This window comes from Microtus ochrogaster, chromosome 6, assembly GCF_000317375.1.
Source record: "Microtus ochrogaster isolate Prairie Vole_2 chromosome 6, MicOch1.0, whole genome shotgun sequence".
Lineage (NCBI taxonomy): Eukaryota > Metazoa > Chordata > Mammalia > Rodentia > Cricetidae > Microtus > Microtus ochrogaster.
The window spans coordinates 20,218,558-20,238,408 of NC_022013.1; the positions used below are offsets into that span (position 1 = coordinate 20,218,558).

Consider the following 19,851-nt stretch of genomic DNA (forward strand, 5'->3'; position numbering starts at 1 on the left):
GTACTGACTAAGTTTTATTTCTAGAGTTGGAGAGGTGCCTGTCTTTCAAAGTGCTTGAGCCTAAAGGCTTCTGGAAAAGAATACTTTCTCAGACATGCCTTCCTCAATTTCTGATGATGATTTTTTTGGTTCCAGAGCAAAACTAATTTGCTGTCCTATTTGTGCTCTGTGGATGTAGTTATGAAGCAGTTGGTTTTGTTGCTGATGTTCTTTTAGGATAAATGATTTCTCAGAAGTTTGAGGTGGTATCAACTATTCCTTTGGAAAATACTCTTTTTCTCACTAAATTATCACTTTTATTCCTTGCTTTTTTTCTTCCTCTCACCTTCTAATCAATGCATTTTTATAATTTTCTCAGAGTATCTGCCTCCCTGCACACAGTATAAAGGAAAAGCCACTGATTTAAACTACTGATTCTCTTTCACTTTCAGGCTGAATTTGCATTGGAATTTTTAAACAGTTTAATCCCAATGGAAGTTTTAAAAATTAACATAAAACTGGCGTGTGTGTCACTGTGGGGGGGATAGGGAAGAGGGTGACTTTTAAATGGTTTTCTACTTCTATTATGTGAGTTTTGGAATTGAACTCAAGTTTTCAGTCTTGGCATCAAGCAGCCTTTCCCACTGAAGCAGTTGCTGGAGCAAAGTGTTTTTAAATTTTCTTTTCCTTTTTCTTCATTTGAAAAAAGGGGCTATCCCCATTTTTGGAGCTTTGTAGGCATTGCACAATGAAATAACATGCGGTTAAGAATGCGTTCATGGTAAAGTAATGATGAGAGCACAGTCTATTAGAAAGTATGACTGAGGCCTACAGAGTGAGTGTGCTTGAGTAAGTGCTTTCCATTGATGTAACAGGAAAGCTCAGAGGTGCCTCGGTCCAGTCATAACTAATGACTGCATTCCAAGGTAGGTCTTTACCATCTGCTGCTGACTCTCCTTCATGCTAGCTTGATTACTTGCCAGTTTGAATCACCACATTCGAAATGCCAGTGATAGAACTTGGTTTAATGAATATTTAGTGTTAACCATTTCTGACATGGGCTAGGCCAGTCTCCTATAGTGTATTCTTTTCCTGTAGTAACCATAACCTATATCAGCTTGAATGTAGAGTGCTTACTTTATATCAGAAACTGACAAATACTATAGATGAACAATTCCGTTTCCTCTACTTCACAGAGGAATATTTCAGTGTTGTCTCTGTCATCAATCTGACATTAGAGGCAGGGTTCCAGTACAAGTCTTCTAGCTCTTAACTCCGCTGTTGTAGCTGCTGTGCTTAGATGGATTGTTTTCCCGGCCTGGAGCTTATTGACCTAGCATTTGCTTCTAACCCTATAGTATCAGATCTACATCATAGAGCTTGCTTTCTCTGTCAATGGGTCTTATTTGTTGTTGCTGTCTATATATGTAGTGACCTCTGCTAGAAACCAGGTTAAATAAGTCAACATTTCTGTGTTGTGGGTAAGTGGCTCTCTCCAAGACTGTGATATTTTAAAAAACACAAGGCAAAATTTTATGTAATATTCTAGGCACATCTGTATACTTGTGCATGTCCACGAACACACAGAGACATGCAGCACACTCTCATTCCCCAATGTATTTGGTTGTGCTTTTCTCTCCCCAGGAGAAGTACCAGGTCAAGTCTTCATGGAATATTCTGTGAGTCGGTGTACTAGTCTGTGATTTTGAAGATTGAGAGAATGAACTATCAGACAAATTTTCTTGAGAGCTGTTTACTGTTTTGGATTTCAGTTAACAATTTAGCCAGTTGTTTGTTTGTACAACAGACATTAGTTAGATTATATTTTCAGATTTGTTGTTTAGAAAGGATAAATGGGCTGAAGATATCTTCAGCTATTAAGAGCACTTCTTACTCTTTGCAGAAGACCTGGTTTCAGTTTACAACATGCACATGATGGTTCACTCATTCATAAAATGAATAAATCAAAAAACAAATTAAAAAGAAAGAAAAAAGATGGCCTTGTGGTAATTAAATGCTCAAAGGAGACTATAGAATTGATGTTTGTAGTACTAGAGAGAAGTGATTTTTAATGAGTAACAGTATACTTTTATAAGAAAATTAGCATTAGGTAGAGTGATGGTCAGGAACTAACTTTGCTCTCAAAGGGACAGAGTAGAGAGTAGTGAATCATTCTGGGCCTCACACTATGCAGCATCTAGACTCCTCATTGTACTGGTTCACCCATTTTGAAATCTTCTTTAGCGTGCTTTAGAACAATAGTTATCAAGCTTTTTATCCAAAGGGCTAGATAAGCAAATCTATTATGTATTGTAACTCACTTTAGCATTCTGCTATCCCCTTGGATATGAACTGTGCTGGCAAGGTTTTGCCAGCTTGATATAAGCCAGGACCATCTGGAAGTGATGGAGAATATCATTTGAGATGCTTCTATTGGCCTGTGGGCGTGACTGTAGGGAATCTTTTAACTAATGGTTGATGTGGGTGGGCTTGCTATGTGTGGTGCTGCACCTGAGTAGGTGGTTCTGGTGTGTGTAAGAAAGGAGGCTGAGCAAGCTAGCTAGTGCAAGCTAGTAGCATCATTTTTCTATGGTATCTGCTTCAGTTCTTGCCTCCAGGTTCCTGTCTTAAGTTCTTTCTTGCTTTGGCTTCTTCTGGTGGTGAACTGTAACCTGTAAGCCAAATAAATCGTGGTGTAGTTGGAGGCTGCTGGTTCATTTCCCAGCTGCCCAGACCCGAAATAATAACATAGAAATTGTAACATTGTTTGGCCTATTAGCACAGGCTTCTTTATCAACTAACTCTTACATCTTAAATTAACCATTTCTATTTTATATTTTACCACGAGGCTCCTTGTTTACCGGTAAGGTTCTGAGGTATCTGTCTCCTTTGGCGGCTACATGGTGTTTTTAATAGGTGACTTTCCCTATTCTCTCTATATATCAGATTTCCTACCTGGCAATATTGTGCCCTGCTATAGGCCCAAAGCAGTTTCTTTATTAATTAATGGTAATAAAACATATTCATAGCATACAGAGTAGAATCCCACATCACCTCCATTTTTCTATCTAAATAAAAAGGAAGGTTTTAACTTTAACATAGCAAGATTACATACAACAAAACAATTATCAGGTAAGAATTAAGTTAAAATATTTAATCCATTTATATTTGGCAAATTAAGAAAAATGCTTTATAGACTCATAAAGATAAGATAGATGATAAACTTTTATATCTAACCAATCTTTAATAATTATAACTTATCTTTCTTCAACTCCATCAAAGACTCCAGAAGGATATAATATTACATAAGTAAACAGGAAGTGCATTGTAAACAACTGCCAAACCTCTTGAATTGAGACATCTTGTTGCCTGGACAGTCACCCAAAGTTCTTTGGTAACGTTTGGGCATCCATCTTCAGTCTACAGATTTTTCCATGAAGCAGGAAATTTCAGTGACAGTTCTGCCTATATTGGCAGTTCGTCAATTACTTTTTTCTGTGTCTTGCAGAATGTCTTTCAGGAAGCAGGAACCCTGAAGGACTGTCTCACCTTTAGACAAGTTCAGCAGTCATTTTTCTGTGGGTCCTGCATGTTCAGTTTACACAGCATACCATCAAGTGGTCCAGACGAGCAGTTTTTTGCCCAAATGGCTTACAAATTTCATAAGGAGCCTCTTCGATGCATATCATCCTCTTGAAGTAGATTGGTGCTGCCAGGAACAGATGTGTCCTATTGTCATGAAAAGTTCTAAATTTTTAAAATCTTTTAAATGCCATGTTCTGTAGGTCTTTGAAAGGTTTAAAAAATGCCTATCCAGGGACTGGAGAACTGACTCAGAGGTTAAGAACATGTCTGCTCTTCCAGAGGTCCTGAGTTCAATTCCCAGCAACCACATGGTGGCTCACGACCATCTGCAATGAGATCTGGTGCCCTCTTCTGGCCTGCAGCGTATATGCAGTTAAAACACTGTATACATAATTAATAAATAAATCTTTTTTTAAAAAAAGATTACCTATCCATCTGAAATATATCTCTGTACATCTAGAAAACCTAACTAACATGACTACAAGCTTAACTGTTATAGATGACTATTAACATGTATTTCTTAATAAGCACTACATTTTTAAATGAATTGCACAAGCACAATACCTTAATCAAGAGCGGAAATATACATATAACAAAATTGACCTTAAATTTGTATCAGTAGACCAAGATCCATACCAATATAAAGTATTCATCTTTATAGCATATCTCCCTTTAAATGTAAACAAGCATTTATAAACAATCATTTAGGGAATTTGGGCATTGTTCTCTAGACTACTTCCTGCTGATCGGGGCACTGTTAATCAGGTCTTTTCTGGGGTAACCTGTGTGGTAGGTCCATCTATCCAGCAGTCCTGAAACTGTCATAGATGCTGGACCATCTGGGCTGTCGATTCGAGGGTCTTGCTTGATCAAACCGTATTAGCCGGAAACGAACAAGCAGCCTCCGTTGATAGTGGTTATTACAGCAGTAGAAACTAAGCATTTACATTTTCCTTTCTAATTTATTTTATAATCTAAACTTTCATTCCTCAGTTATGGGCTATTGTTTCATTGTTGTAGTGCAGGTTTCTTACTGTTTCTGTTGCTGGTTTAGTCTGCACTGGTCTCCCAAAGGACTGTTCTTGAGATACAGCTCTGTTCCATTGCCTTTTATATCTAAGGTGTGTTAGTGGTTTCTTAACTTCTTGTTTGATGCTGACTCTTTAGAAGAGCATTCCATATGCTGAACACTTTTCTTACTTTGTTCTCCAAGCCTGCACTTTAATAGATTATAGCTTATGATTGATTCCTTGACAAATTAATATTTATTAGTAATACAGGTCTTGTGGAAGTAAAGGGTTAAGTATAGGTTTTAAGTTTGTAAAGCTTGCAGATAAAGTTTAGCACTGTCATAATACTGTGTACCAGTCATGGAATTTTCAAGAAACACTGGGTTGGGTGGTATTTATCACACACTCTGGAGGAAGGAACTGTTGTTTACAGTTTTAGAGGAGCTAAGAGGGGTGGCTGTTGGGAGTGGGGCAGATGTAGGCCCATCTGGCTCAGAATACATTTTTTTAAAGCACCGCTATATTGCTTCCCTAATGAGTTGACAGAGTGAAAAAGGAAAGGGAGGCCGGAATCCTGCAAGCATAGCTTTAACCTTCATTCCTTTCCCTGCCAAGGTTTCGGGTCCTTTGTATTTTGTTGTTTTGCCAGATAGTTTGTGAACTTGGCTGAACTTTGAGACAGAAGTATTTGAATATTTGAAGTAAGGAAGAGTTGAAGGTCATTAGACTAGAAAAAGTTCAGCCTTTCCTTCTGCAGCCCCATCAGCTAGGTGCCTTTTCATAGACTGTGCCAGGGACGCCTTCTGTAGACAGAGACAAGGGAAAGCATCTGCACACGACTTTTCATTGTGAGAATTTGTTAAATACACAAACAGAGCGCTGCTTTGGTCAGCCATCTGCTGGAACCCAGAAAGAAACTTATTATAAATTTTTAGTTGTTTCAGAAAACTGTTAGTGTCTTATTCATGCATTGTTAATTGCTTGAGAAGAAAAAAAATTTCTGGTTTTTTTTTTTTTTGGTTCCTTTTTTTTTGTAATCAAAACCCAAATTGACATTTCTTAGAATTCTGTTTTTAGCCAGGGTATCTATAAATGTTGACCAAGTGAAGTACAGATGTCCGGTCATAATATATAATTGCTTTAGTTAAGTCTTCAGATTCTTAGGGAAAGAAAATGCATAGCTAAAGTATTTTGGGAAAGAATTGCTTTTGTCACTAGTGGGATTTTATGTGATAAAGCATGTCATATATATTGCAGCTATTTATAACTCCATAAGTGCTTATTCAAGCTACTGTGCGTGTCAGATTCTGAATGACTTTTTTGTCCCAAGTACTGTCATAGGTGCCCAGGATGCATTCATGAATAGTCCTCATTCTATCAGCAGGAGCAGAGTAATAAACAATCAACATGACATAGACGTGAGTAACAATACATGAAGTGATAATGTATTGTAAAAGACAAAAAGCAAGGTGATGCTGAAAGGAGGCAGGCTGTGCTGTTAAGGGTCAGGTGGTTAAGGCAGGATTGTTGGTAGTTGCTCCAAGATTTGAAAGGCGTGAGGGAATAAGCCAGGCAGCCGTGTCACCTCCTGTTGTTATCAGTGTCCTCAATTCGTGTATAGAGCTCAGTTAATTTGTGTTCCTAGTTATAAGACATTTATGTATTGTCTTTTCATATCTCAGCCTTCCCTATACAAAATGGTCTGGTTTAGGATCTATATTACCTTAGATGGAACTTGATTATAACACAGTTAAATATAATTGATAAATTTGAACTTACTGTTAAAATATCAATTTTAAAAGATAATGTATGACTATAGTAATGGAACTGATAATTAAGTGTTATACTTTCAAGTTAGCTTGTTATTCTTCTAAATTTATTTTAAAATGTTTTTGCTGGTTTTAAGGTTTTGAGAAACTTCATTCTTCTGAAAGATAGCATTTTCAAGGTAGCAGGTAGCATTCCAAGGGTAACAGAAAATGAAGGATTTTATGGTGTATTATGTGCACACCATATTGTATAGTTGGCATACATAAATGTTGTTTGAGGGGTTAAAAGTATGTATTTGAGGATTTGATGTCCTCTTTGAAATCCATCATTTACTGTTTGTCTAGGCAGAACTTCGTTTTCAGATCTTAATATTAGATTATATTCTTCAACTCTAAAACTTGTAAACACCGTTTTGTTTCCCTGCAGATTTATTTGGGATTATATGAGTTAAAGTATTGTCTATAGTAGATAAGATAGACTCTAAACTACTTGAAGAGACTTCAGAGTAAAAACCCAGAGCTGGCTCAGTTCTCAGCAGTTAATAGCCCAATATGCCACTTACTCTTAACACTGTCAGCTTTTCTCTGAAACTTTTACGAAGTGGCTCTTACTGTCTGGTTTAGTAGAAGATGAATACATGAATTGAGCTTTCTTTATTCAAGTTAATTTTTAGGTATTATTGAAGTTGTTGGTGACAAGACAATTATGCTAGGTTACTGTTGCCATGACAAAATACTTGAGAAAATCCACTTAAAGGCGAAAGATTTGTTATGGCCATGGTTGCAGTCCTGGTTCCTTTGCCTCCATTGTTTCTGGGGCTGCAGTGAGACAGTGTCGTGGAAGTGTGTGCACTGCAGCAAAGCATCTTACCTCACGGTAGCTTGTAAGCAAATGAGAAAAAGCAAGGCTGTGGACAAAACACCCGTTAAGAGGGCAGCGCCAGTGACTGACTTCCTCCTAAGGTTCCGTAGCTTCTGGTTGCTTGCAGTTATCAGTGATCTTTGCTTTGCATATGCCACCCCGTAATCTCTGCTCCTCTTTTCCTTCTCCCTCTCATCTCTTCTCTTACATTCTCCCTTTCTCTCTCCATTTTTGACAGTGTCTGGCCATGAAACCCGTGCTGATCTGAAGCTCACCTCAAATTCACAGTCCTCCTTCAGTGTTTTTTATTTCCCAGGATGGGAAGTTCCAAACTCCATACTAGCCCTGGCAAGCCCTGGCCCCCATGCTCTGACAGGGTGGGGTACCCCCTCTCTCTTCTTGCTGCTCTAGATGCTGGTCCTTCCCCCAGGGATTCACACCCCGCCCTCCCTGAGCCCTGCTGTTCTTGGGTCTCCACTCCATGTTTGCTCTCTGCCTCTCCTTATTGCTCTTCTGCCTCTGCTCCCCTCAATGTCCTTGCCTGTTTCTGCTCTCCCCATGCTGGAGATTGGCCCCAGGACCTTGCACATGTTTGGTAAGTGCTCATTTCACTAAGCCACAACTCTAGCCCCTACCTTCATTTCTCACTTGCCCTTTTCCATCTCTGTGTGTTCCAAGTTTCTCTTTGTATAAAGACTATAGTCATTGGATTAGGAGCTGTTTTAATCTAATAAAAATCTATCTTAATTTAGTTACATATGCAAAGACCCTGCTTATGTGTGAATTCATATTCATAGATTCTGCCTGTTAGGGCGGGTGTTAATGGATGTGGATAGCTGGCGCAGTGACTTGGGGATGGAAACACGGGGGCATAGTGAGAGGGAAGCACAGCTGCAGAGTGGCTGTCGATTCAGGCTCTGTCAGAGATTTGCTGTAGGTGTGAGGCTGAGCTGTGGGGTCGACTCTTCTGCTTTTGTGTATGTACAGTTGATAATCCCACGTGTCACCTTCAATACATTCAAGTCATTTTAGAACTTTACTGACGTTATCAGCGTGTCACAGCTACTTGAATGTTGTGGCAATTATTTTTTTAATTGTGTTTTTGCTTTTTATATTAACTGTTCATTTAAAACATATTGCATGTTCATTGTTTTACAGTAGTCATGGAGGTCTTCTGTATAGTAAGTGGACTTGTAGTTTACCATCTACTTTAGATTTAATGGTGGATGCTAGCTCTATTAGTCGTGAGGTGATAAGATACGTTGAATCTGTAAGATTATGATTGTTTGCAAGATCTTTGTGGTTTTGAAGTTCTTTTCAATTGCTAAGAGCTTCTCTTAAAATAGTTAAATAAGCCAGGTTTACATTAGCATAAGGTGTTCACATTGACTGTTTGCTGATAGACTGACTGGACTTTGTGCTAAGTTATTGTCCTCCTGCACCCCCGTCCCCAAAGAAAACCCTCCCTACATGCTTACAGGCTTCATGTGCCTTTATTTGCTTGGATCTGCAGATAGGATGATCGGAAGGTGATACATTCATTTTGGTGTCATTTGCCTTTAGTATTTTGAAGTCAAAACAATATATTGTGCCTTGCAATATTGGGCTCTGTTGGGTTAATTGCTTGGTATTAGGTGATTTTAGGTTTTGTAAACACCTTCAACAGCATTGTACTGAAAAAGTATTATAATAATGGCCAAAGGTAGTAAATGCTTAATTTTCTAATTAAAAAATATCAAGAAAATTAGATTTCTTTAGATCAGAGGTCAGTTGTACAGTCAATGGTTATTCCAAAAATTATTATCCTGCTGGAGCCTCAATATGCTGTAATTAGTTAAGATGGGATCATTATTGATTAGATTAGACCCTGAATCCAACAAGACACCTTTAGAAGAAAATAATGTAGAGATATGAGCCAAGGAGGTGGTGATGTCAAGTCATAGAGGAAGACTAGAGTTAGGCTGAAGAATGCCAAGAATTGTTTGAACCTGCTGGAGTACAAAAGAGGGCATGTATGTTCAGGATTTAAAAATCGAATTGTTAAAAATTTAGGCAGTCTATGGCAGAACAGCACATTGTGATTTTTGTGAATTCATATAAAAATAAGTCTGTTTTACCTCATATAGTATTTGTAATTTTCGAAGCAAAACTTATTTTTCCTGTGTGTATTCTAATCGTTTCTTACAGTCTTCTGTGTTATTTTGAATAGTGACATTTTATGATTTATCTCTCTATAACTTAGGATTGAAAGTATGAGTTCAGAAGAAAAACCCTTAGAATATCATATTGCCTTTATAAATCATAGTGAAAATGAAGACTTGGCTTTAAAATTTTTTTAAAAATGTAAGGTTTTACAGTGCCTGTAATTTCATGTCTCTGTAGAGATTCTGTGCCTGTCACTTTATTTGTAGTCTGAGCTACCAAATGCTTCTTTCTGTGGTCAGTAAATTTTAGTGACTGAGTTTGCTTGCTAGTTTCCAAGGATGCTAAAACTAATAGATTGTTATTCCTCTAGCAAAACTCTTACCTGACTATTTTTTCTGGTATGATTTCTATTACTTTTTTGGATTTATTTCTACTTTATGAATTTATATCCATATTTGTTCATAACGTGCTTCTAACATACTAATGTAGTAACAAAATCCTTCTAGAATGTTTCTAGAAGAGAAGCTTGAAATAATTGGGCTGATAGTTCTTGACTGTTTTATTTATTTGTATAAACTGAGCATTATTGGAGAGTATGAAGATTTACTTAGAGAAATTCATTTTTCTATTTTTTCCCCTTTCCCCAAATTTCAGCTGAAGTTTTATTGTTTGAACTAATTTGATGCATAGTTGGGAATTGGCTTTCTTTGACCTAAACAGATTAGTATTTTCATTTCTCTGATAGGTAACGTGCAGAACACTTAGTGAGTCTGAGCCTGCACATAAGGAAAAAGATGCACCTATATTTTGACTATGCTGGAATGTATAAGCCTAGGGATGGGTTAGACTAGGAGGACTCCAAAATACAGGAAGAATGGACGTAAGTGGTTAGAAAAGGGTTTAACTTGCGAATGTGTCTCACAAGGAATCAAATCAGTACCCTAGGCTGGAGTGACTATTCCATAGGGCTCTATGACATCAAGCAGGGCAAGACCCATGGTCGTCATCGCTTAGAGTCTGGTTGTTTGCATCTGCTATGCTGTTGGATGCGGAGTGCCCACTTGCTTTTGATGATTGTTAGTGACTCTTTACCTTATGGGAAAAAAAAAACACATTTTAAAAGGTAGTTGGGAGCAAAAAGGACAACAATATAGAGTGATAAATAAACTTAGAATGTGTTTTAAGTAGAAATACAAAAGTTTTCACCAGAAAACCATATGGACTTCATCCTCTTTCCCTTCCTTTTTAGGGTATTTTCTTTAAACAGTTCTTTACATGTCTTATTTAAATGCAAATATTGGTGTCAGCAAAGTTGAATCTACTTCCATTATGATAGCATGTCTGGGCTAGAGCTGGATTTTCTGTTAAAGCTCTTATTTTTCCTTCCTTTTTTATATTCTTAGAATGTGTGGAATGATGCTCATTCCTACCGGAAAAATATTGAGAAGTGGAAGCTTTTTGTTGTTTGGTTCTCTTTGATTTATAGCAGTTTTAAAGCCAATGGATAGAAAGAAGCAATAACATTTAAATTACATTAATTCTGTGTTCATTGAATCATTAAGGCCATTGGGGGATAGTACACATTTTCTGGAATTCCTTAATGAGTATTGTAAAGTGAATTAACCTGCTAGTATTTTCTAGGATTAAGAGTCTGTAGCAGTTTGAGAGCTCTAAATAACCCTAATCACACTGAATAACCATCAGGAAGAAGTAGGAGTTACTGGGCAAATAACTTGATGCATAAAGTAACCCTTTCCCAATCTAGTACGTGGCTGGTTGTCATTTTCATTAGTTTAGAGCAACCAGACTTCAGCTTGTTTCAGAGCTCCTAGGCAGGGCTATCATTGCGGCATTAGTGTCTTGGTCAGAGACAAAATTACCAGATGGGGTTTAGGGCTCAGGTCTTTAGTCTGATACAGGGTCATTTCTGTCTGTTTGCTGGCTCTTGAAATGGTCCTAGACAAGTGATTAAATTCATTCTTTCTATCACAGAAGTAGTCAAAAAGGATTTAAGGATTTGAGTCCAGTAAGAACACACTTTATAGCTCATCAGTGCTTAAGCTCAAAAGAGAGCGGTTGGAGTGAGAGCATTGAGCACTGTCACTCATCCCAGGGCCATATTGATTTCTCTGTTAACTACATCGTCCTCAGATAGTCTTAGTTTTTTTTTGTTCTGCTTTGACATGAAGCCTTATAGTCTCATAACATTTGGAAGTTGTTTTGACAGCCTAATGTGCCATTTTTACTCTTTTGAAAAAACTTTTCAGTTAAACTAATTTATACAAAGTCTTAGAGACATTTTTTAGATCCTTTTAGAGAAATACAAGCTATTAAATTTTCACTATGCTCAGTAAACAGAACTAAGTGAAACCAGTATGTAAGGTTATACTAGTCACTGTTCTTAACTTGGTGGCTCAGAATCCCTTTAGTTTTTCATACTTTCTTTGAGCCGGGAGCTCAAGTGTGAGCTTGCTGAGTGTTCTGACTTAGGCTCTATTGTAAAGCTGGCAGTCGTATGGGACACAGACTGTAGCCCCGGGGACTCCAGTTCTTTGGGCTCCATAATAGCTTCAGCATCTATTTGTGTTAGGATTTCTTTCATGGCAGTTGTTTAGAGTCTCAGTTCCTCGCTGACTGCTAGCAAGAAGTTCTACTTCCTCTCTTTGGCCGTTCATGAGTTTGTGTGAGTATCCTCATGAAAACGCAGCCAGCTTAAAGAATTTTGTCTGTAAAGTCTTAGAGAAACTAAGTAGTATGGCTTACTAAAAAAAGCTCCGTACCTTTTATGACCCATTTTTGAAGGTTGCAAGCTGCTGCTGTTGCTTCTGCCATTCTTTTTATTAAGAAGCAAGCCACATGGAAGGAGAATGGAAGGAGGTTCTAGCATTTGGAGGAGAAATATACAAATATATATATATAATAATATATATATATATATATAGATGTGCTTGTGTGTCTGTGTGAGTTTATGTGACATGCATCCATGTGAGTCTATGTGACATGTATAGGTGTCCATGAAGGCCTGCAGACAAGGGTATCTGATCCCCCGGGTCTTTGAGCTGCCCGACATGGGTTCTAGTCATGGAACTCAACTGAGCCATTTCTCCAGCCCTTGCCTCAGTAGGCAAAGGCATTTGCTGTCAAGTCTGATGACCTGAGTTTGAGCCTCAGAACCCACATGTAGAAGAGAACTGATTTCTGCACGTCTCATAAGTATACACAGAATAAAACAAAAGAAGGCTCTACAAAGTACTTAGCAGATATTTCACTGGCCTCAAATTTATACTTCTGTTGTTTGAGGAAGTAACCTGCATTTATAGGACTTGGATGTTAGAGAGGAAAGGGAGCTCGGAGAGGTAAATTGTAGAAATCTGGCAATGGCCATCACTGAGTTAGAAGTGGTGTGAGGAGAGTACGCAAAGCCGGGCAGACACAGACCAGAGTGGGAAAGGATTCATCAGGCTACTGGTTACTAGTGTTCTTATTGACTTGAGACTCTTGTCTTGCAAGTGAACTTCCAAGAAGACAAACAGCTTCCAGATAACTGCCCTATTTCATTATTTGTAGAAACACAAATTAGCATTCACCAGGGAGAATTCACAGTGAATGGTATTCAAACAAAAATGATCAGCAATGTGAAAAAAAAGGGCCCATTCACAAAACAGTGAACTAAACTGACACAGCAGTAGTATGAGTGACAGGGTTAACTGCCAGGAAATATAAGCAGCCCCTACACTTGCTTTTTATGTGTTCTTGAAGATGAAGCATTAGCATGCCAGGAGATACTTTTGTGGGCTCAAGCACCTAAATTGGGCTATTATATATACTATATATCCTAAATTCTGTAAATACTATTTTAGACATACCTGATATATTCTAGATATACTAGAACTGTTTTTTTTTTAAACAGATTTAAACGCTGCAGAACAAAAGATTAGTAAACCTGAAGATACAGTGGTTGGCACAACCAATATAGAGAGCAGATAGAACTGTCAGTGAGTTATAATTTCAAGAGATGTAATTTGTACCTGTACAGATGGTGCCCCTAAAGAGAACTGTGATATCAGAGAAAGTATTTGAAGCAGTAATAGCTGGCAAAATTCTCAATTTTGACCATAAATATCAAATGTTCTAAGTCTTGAGTATACGAAATGTGAAATAACATATCAAATATCAGGCTGCAGAGAGCCGGGGAAATGTTCAGCTGTTACAGTTCTTGCCTTGAAGCACAAGGCCCTGAGCTAACTCCTGGCATGCAGATAAAAATGGCTGTTGTGTTGACATGTACTATAGTACCAGCTTGGGAGGGGAGGCGGGAGAGACCCTATCTCTAAGGCGGTGGACATAGTCTCGCCTTCAGGATTGTCTTCTAGCCTCTATGTGCATGCCTTCCCTACACCATGCGTTAAAGAGAGAAAACAAATTGCTTCAAACTACTAATAAGAGAAAATCTTCAGGAGGCAGCAGGGCAGTAGGTGACATGGTCTGTACTGAGGAATGGTGGCATACTTTAGAAACAGAAGGTACTGGAAGGGCATCTTCAGAATTCTGAAGAGAATGCTGTTAACCTAGAAGTCTACATGCAGTGGAATATCATTAAAATCAAAACATTTTCATGTACATAAAAGCAGACAGACTTTGTACTAGCAGATCTGCACCACAAGAAATGGCTCAGACTCTGAGACAGAATGAGATCATCTCACACAGACTGGGTCTATGTAAAGGAATGAAGAGCCCTGGAAGTAGTAGATATAACACTTAAATTCTCTCAAAGTAATTCACTGTTCATAGCAAAATTTAAAAATGTTCAGAATGTAATTTGAAGAAATTTGATAGATTCTTGCTCTTAACGTCACCATTTTTTATTTTCTTGAGGTTGATCACATGAATCCAATTGCAGTGTCTGTCAGAGCTGATGTTTATGCGCATCTATTTTAAGGTATTTAGTGTGTGTGTGTGCGTGCACGCATCCCGTGCACATACAAGTGTCCAATGAGGCCTGGAGATGGTGCCAGATCCCCTGGAACTGGAATTGTTGGTAGTTGTGAGCCATTTGCAGAGAACTGAACCCAGGTCTTCTGAAAGACCATCAAATACTTTTAAAGCACTGCATCTTCTTTCTAGCCCTCTCCTAGAGTTCATAGCGTTCTTTTATGCATTTTTCAAGTTGCTTTATGTGGTATAGAAACATTAAGTAGCTGGTTTGTAGTGAGCAGAAAATTGAAATTCATGTATATGAGGAATGCTTTTGTTGGAGGAAATATCTTACTTTGGAGAAGGAGTTGCAGGTGTAGTAAACCTCTTAGATTTATTAGCATAAAACAAAATTTCTGGTGGTGATGCTGAAAGCAGCATTTGGTCTTTCACTACCAGGATTCCAAACTGTAGGTCTTTTATAGGCAACAGAAACCCAAGTGATTCTGAAATATTGCTTTAAGCTATGTAATAAAGGGAAGATTTTCTTAAGAAAATATACTTCTAGAATTTTGCATAGGTTTGACTTATGGAAAACATTTTATACACCACTATCAGTCCAGCAACTGTACTATGAGAAATAAAAGTAAGTTTAAAACTGTCTTTGTGATGTGGAAGAGGAGTGTTTAGGAAGTCATTAAGAAGTAGATCCTTTAATATCATGATAATTTCCTATAAGGACCTTGGGGGTTATTATAGAACACCATTAAAAAACATTATATTTATCTTATGTGCGTGTGCGTGCGTGCGTGTATGTGTGTGTGTGCAGCAGAGATCAGAAGACAGACAGCTTGTGAGTTTTTTATCTTTGTATAATGTTGGTCTCAGGGATTGGATTCAGTACTTCAGGTTTAGTGGCAAGTGCCTTTACCTGCTGAACCACCTTGTTAGCTCTGGATCGTCAGTTCTGCCATATGCCAAGTAAGTAGGTAGAAGAGAAACTCTGTACATGTGATTTAAAATGTTTTGTTGTCCTCTGTTTCAGCTTGAAATGTTTGCTTTCAGAGCATGTCCTGAGTTGAGAGCATGTCTTGGTCTTGCAGGGGACTTGTGTAGCATTTCTCAAGCCCAGTCTGTACCCATTGGCTCTGCTGTAAACTGGTAGGCATCTTTTGTGTTATCAGTATTTATTAGCACGTTGGCAATTGGAAGACTAGTGATAGTTAAATGATTCTGATGTCAGAGAATAAGGGAGTCTGACACAAAGGAGGGTGTGCTTGTGTGACCTCCATGTTCCCCAGAGTGCAGCTGGTGAGTGCAGCTGGTGGAACACCCAGGAGGACGAAACGCACTGGGACCAACACTGGTGTGGGATCTTCAGGAGTCTCCAAGAACAAACCTCTCTTGCCCTGTGCTCCAAAACTCTTTGGAATTTTTCGACTAGAGAATAAAGAGAATAAAAAACCCAGTCTTTGTTGCTTTGTTCATTCTCTTAACTGTTCTTTCTGGCCTAAGTCAGCCTGGTGATTTGCTGTGGAGCTTGTTTAGGAGACATTTGGATTTGGAGAATTGAAAGACTCTCATTTATCTTCCCTGGTTTTTGTTTTATGTCTCCCCTTCATCTCTATTATAGTTATTTGCACATATGTATACATGTGATAGTTTCCTTGAAGCTTCTCTGATGTGAGGAAATAAAATATCTGCTGCTTTGTATTCACACATTATGGAAGTGGAGTGTGTTTAGATCACATACATGTGCATAAGTGTGGTCATGTTTGATCACACACGTGAGGAGGAGCAAATATGTTTGATCACACACGTGCCGAGGAGTGAGTGTGTTTGATCACACATTTGCGGAGGTATGGGTGTGTTTACATCACACGTGTGGAGGCGTGAGTATGTTTGATCACACGCATTTGCAGAGGAGTGAGTGTGTTTGATCACATACATGTGCAGAGGAGTGAGTGTGTTTGATCACACACATGTGTGGAGGTGTGAGCATGTTTAGATCACACACATGTGCAGAAGTGTGGCTGTGTTTAGATCACACATTTGCGGAGGTGTGGGTGTGTTTAGATCACACGTGTGGAGGAGTGAGTGTATTTGATCACACACATGTGCAGAAGTGTGGGTGTGTTTAGATCACACACATGTGCGAAGGAGTGAGTGTGTTTCATCACACACATTTGCGGAGGTGTGGGTGTGTTTGATCAGATCCTTTGTTGGAGAATGTTACTTTATTTTATAGTCAAGAAAACTGGGTTTTGGAATTCAGTTGTGGTGTATTGATTTAGGCCATTTTCCTTTTTTCTTGGAATCGTATCTGTTCCCTACTGTCTCTTCTATTGAAAAGAATCTGTCACATTCAGAAGGCCTAAATTGAACTCATGTGGTAGCTGATATTAGTTGTCAGCTTGACATACTTTGAGAGGGAACCAAAATTGTATGTTTTCTCCATGAGCTTGGTCTGGAGCATGTCTGTGAGGCATTTTCTTGGCTACTGACTGGTACAGGAGAGGCCTGCTCACTGTGGGCTGGTGGTCCTGGGCTGTATAAGAAAGCATGCTCAACACAACAGCCAGAGCGCAAGCCCCTGAGCAGCATTCCTCTATGACGTCTGCATCAGCTCCTTCCAGGTTCCTTCCTTGAGCCCATGCCCTGGCTTTCCTCAGCAATGGAAACGGCCTGTAAGCTGAGATAAACTCTTTCCCCTCAAGTTACTTTTGGCCATGGTGTTTATGACAGCAAGAGAACGCAGACTAAGATGGAGGCTGCCCATTCGTTTCCTGACTGCCCAGACCCAAATAGTCACAGAGAAGCTATATTAGTACAACAGGGGCCCATAGCTCAGGTGTATTTCTAGCTAGCTCTTATATCTTAAATTAACCCATTTCTAGTTTGTATTTTACCATGAAACTCATGGTTTGTTACCTCTTGCTTCTTGGGCAGCTTCATGGCGTCTGACTCTTTCAGCAGCTACATGGTGTCTCCTTGACTCTACCTACTCTCTCTATATATCTCTGTTCAGAAATCCTGCCTGGATTTACTCTGCTAAGCCATTGGTTGAAACAGCTTTATTTATCAACCAATAAAAGCAATACATAGACAGAAGGATATCCCATATCATCTCCTCTTTTCTGACTAATTAAAAGGAAGACTTGACTTTAGCATAGTAAAATTATGTATAACAAAGTAGGTATTAAAAAAGAATCATAGTTATAATATTTAGTTTATTTGTATTAGGCAAAAATTAAAGAAAATATTCTATCATCTACCTTTGTGAGCCTAAAGTTTTGTATCTAATTTGTCTTTTATCATAACTAAGGAAAACTATAACTATATCTGTCTAGTTGTCTTCAACTCCATCAAAGACTCAGAAGGATATAATACTACCTAAGTTAACAGTCAGGGAGCATTTTCTTTTTTTTTCTTTTCTTTTCTTTTTTTTTTTTTTTGGTTTTTCGAGACAGGGTTTCTCTGTGGTTTTGGAGACTGTCCTGGAACTAGCTCTCTGGACCAGGCTGGTCTCGAACTCACAAAGATCCGCCTGCCTCTGCCTCCCAAGTGCTGGGATTAAAGGCATGTGCCACCACCGCCCGGCTAGGGAACATTTTCTTAAGGGAGACCGCGCTTCTGCTTGCCACAGCAAACAGAGTCTATCTGGGAAAACAATGCAGCTACCAATAAGCTGCACCTGGCTCCTGGTTTTCTGGGTAGAAACAAACATAGTAACTACCTTCAGAACAGTCAGTGCTGCTCTCTGCCCCTGCTCCTTTCTCCAGAAAGCACAAAGATTGCTGTACTAGACCTTCATATTGTGGTATGTTCCTATTGGAACAGTAATTTTTATTTCTTCTTTTTAGTAAGCATACATTGTATAAGTGTGGGGAGAAAACAGGCTGTTAATCCCAGTAAGACTGATTATTTTTATTCAGTATGGAATGCTGAATGTTATTTTCTCTCTTGGCCTGTAATCTTTTCTTCTTAATTTTTTAATGACTAGCACACAATCAATCTCAAATCCATCTCTCGTTAAATATATAATAAATTGTAATGAGATAGGTAATAAGAAAGGACCTAAAACAGTCTTTCCTTTTATTTTAAGAAAAAAAGTTATGCTTTACTTGTTACTAAAATACATGAGGAATAATTGTGGTTGTTCTTATTACCATAATTCCACAATGACTTTTTGGCTGTATGTTCTTTTAGTTATATTTTAGTTTTTTTCCCTATAACTATTGTTTCCTAATTAATTGATCTAGTATATAGCTGAGGGAATAAAAGCGTATTTCTAGAGACTAACATGTAACATGTTTGCTTGTGTTCGTTTTAGGAAAACCGCACAGCACTGGGAGTTCTGAGCGGATTCAGCTCTCAGGAATGTACAATGTCCGAAAAGGCAAAATGCAGTTGCCAGTGAACCGATGGACAAGACGCCAGGTTATCCTGTGTGGGACGTGCTTGATAGTATCATCTGTGAAAGACAGCTTGAGTGGAAAGATGCATGTTCTACCACTAATTGGTGGAAAAGTAAGTGTAAAACAAGAATGCTGAAAAGTATTTCAGCATTTGTAAGGACGTTTCAGCCATTTCTCTAATCAAAGGGAGATGTATTTGGCTTGTCTGAACTCCTACTTCCTGATATTGGTTACTAGAACTGTGAAAATAACAATGCCATTGGATCATGAGGGAAAGTGGATCAACAGAATGTCATTGTTCTATTTTAGAGTGCAGATGATAAACTCATTATAAGTAGACATCTTTTGTTTTGTTGAGCACATAACTCATAGTACAGAACATCATTCCTAAGTCTGACTATAGAAATATTCAAGTGTGCTTATGAAGGTTTAACATGTCCTACTGCTGAAGTCTGATCAGACTTCTATTACGTCTGCTCACTTGTGTTCAGGGACTTAGTGGGATTAATTACTATGACTGACCATTCTGAGCTGGAAATGTTGCCTACACACTTGACAGATGTGTCTCACATTACCAGTTGCTTTTCTTTGGGCACATTAACTATTTTTTAGCCATCACTTAAAAAATAAAACCATTTTTCTCAGGGAAGTAGTAAATTCTTTGATGATTTATTTATAAACAAGTATTAAATTCTCTGTTGGGGATAACATCACTATAATCACATCAGTGTTTGCTGTTTTTAAAATGATGTCATTTGTTAAAGGTTCTCGTTTAGATGAGAAATAGTTTGTTGGAATTGGGGACATATGAAACAAGTATTACCTTCATTCATTCATTCGTCCATCCATCCATTCACCTTCCCCCCCCCCCCCTCTCTCTCTCTATGGGGAAGGATGTAGATCTAGATGGAGAATGCAGTTAGAGGAAAAATAAGCCATTTTTGTGAAAATACAAACTTAAAAATACCGACACAGGTCTGATACGTTCTAGAAGTCGGAATTGAAGGTAAAGGCTCTGGCTCTGCATAGTGATGGTGGCTTTGATGTTCAGCAGCTCTGTGGTTTAGTCTGGCCTTGGGAATGCTCTGTGCTAGTTGCGCTGCCCTCTCCTGGCATACCCTAGCCCCAGCAAGGCTGATACTCAAGCCTTTTCACCATAGAAGGTAGAT

The 19,851-nt window shown here is 38.5% G+C and overlaps 1 protein-coding gene across 1 annotated transcript in view; it reads left to right on the plus strand.

The window, feature by feature from the left end:
- Phlpp1 (PH domain and leucine rich repeat protein phosphatase 1) overlaps positions 1–19,851 on the plus strand; it is a 213,939-nt gene that overhangs the window by 63,590 nt on the left and 130,498 nt on the right. Inside the window, exon 3 of the mRNA XM_005348305.3 lies at positions 18,598–18,794. Within this exon, the coding sequence (XP_005348362.2) occupies positions 18,598–18,794 (197 nt within the window). The remainder of the gene's footprint in view (positions 1–18,597; positions 18,795–19,851) is intronic.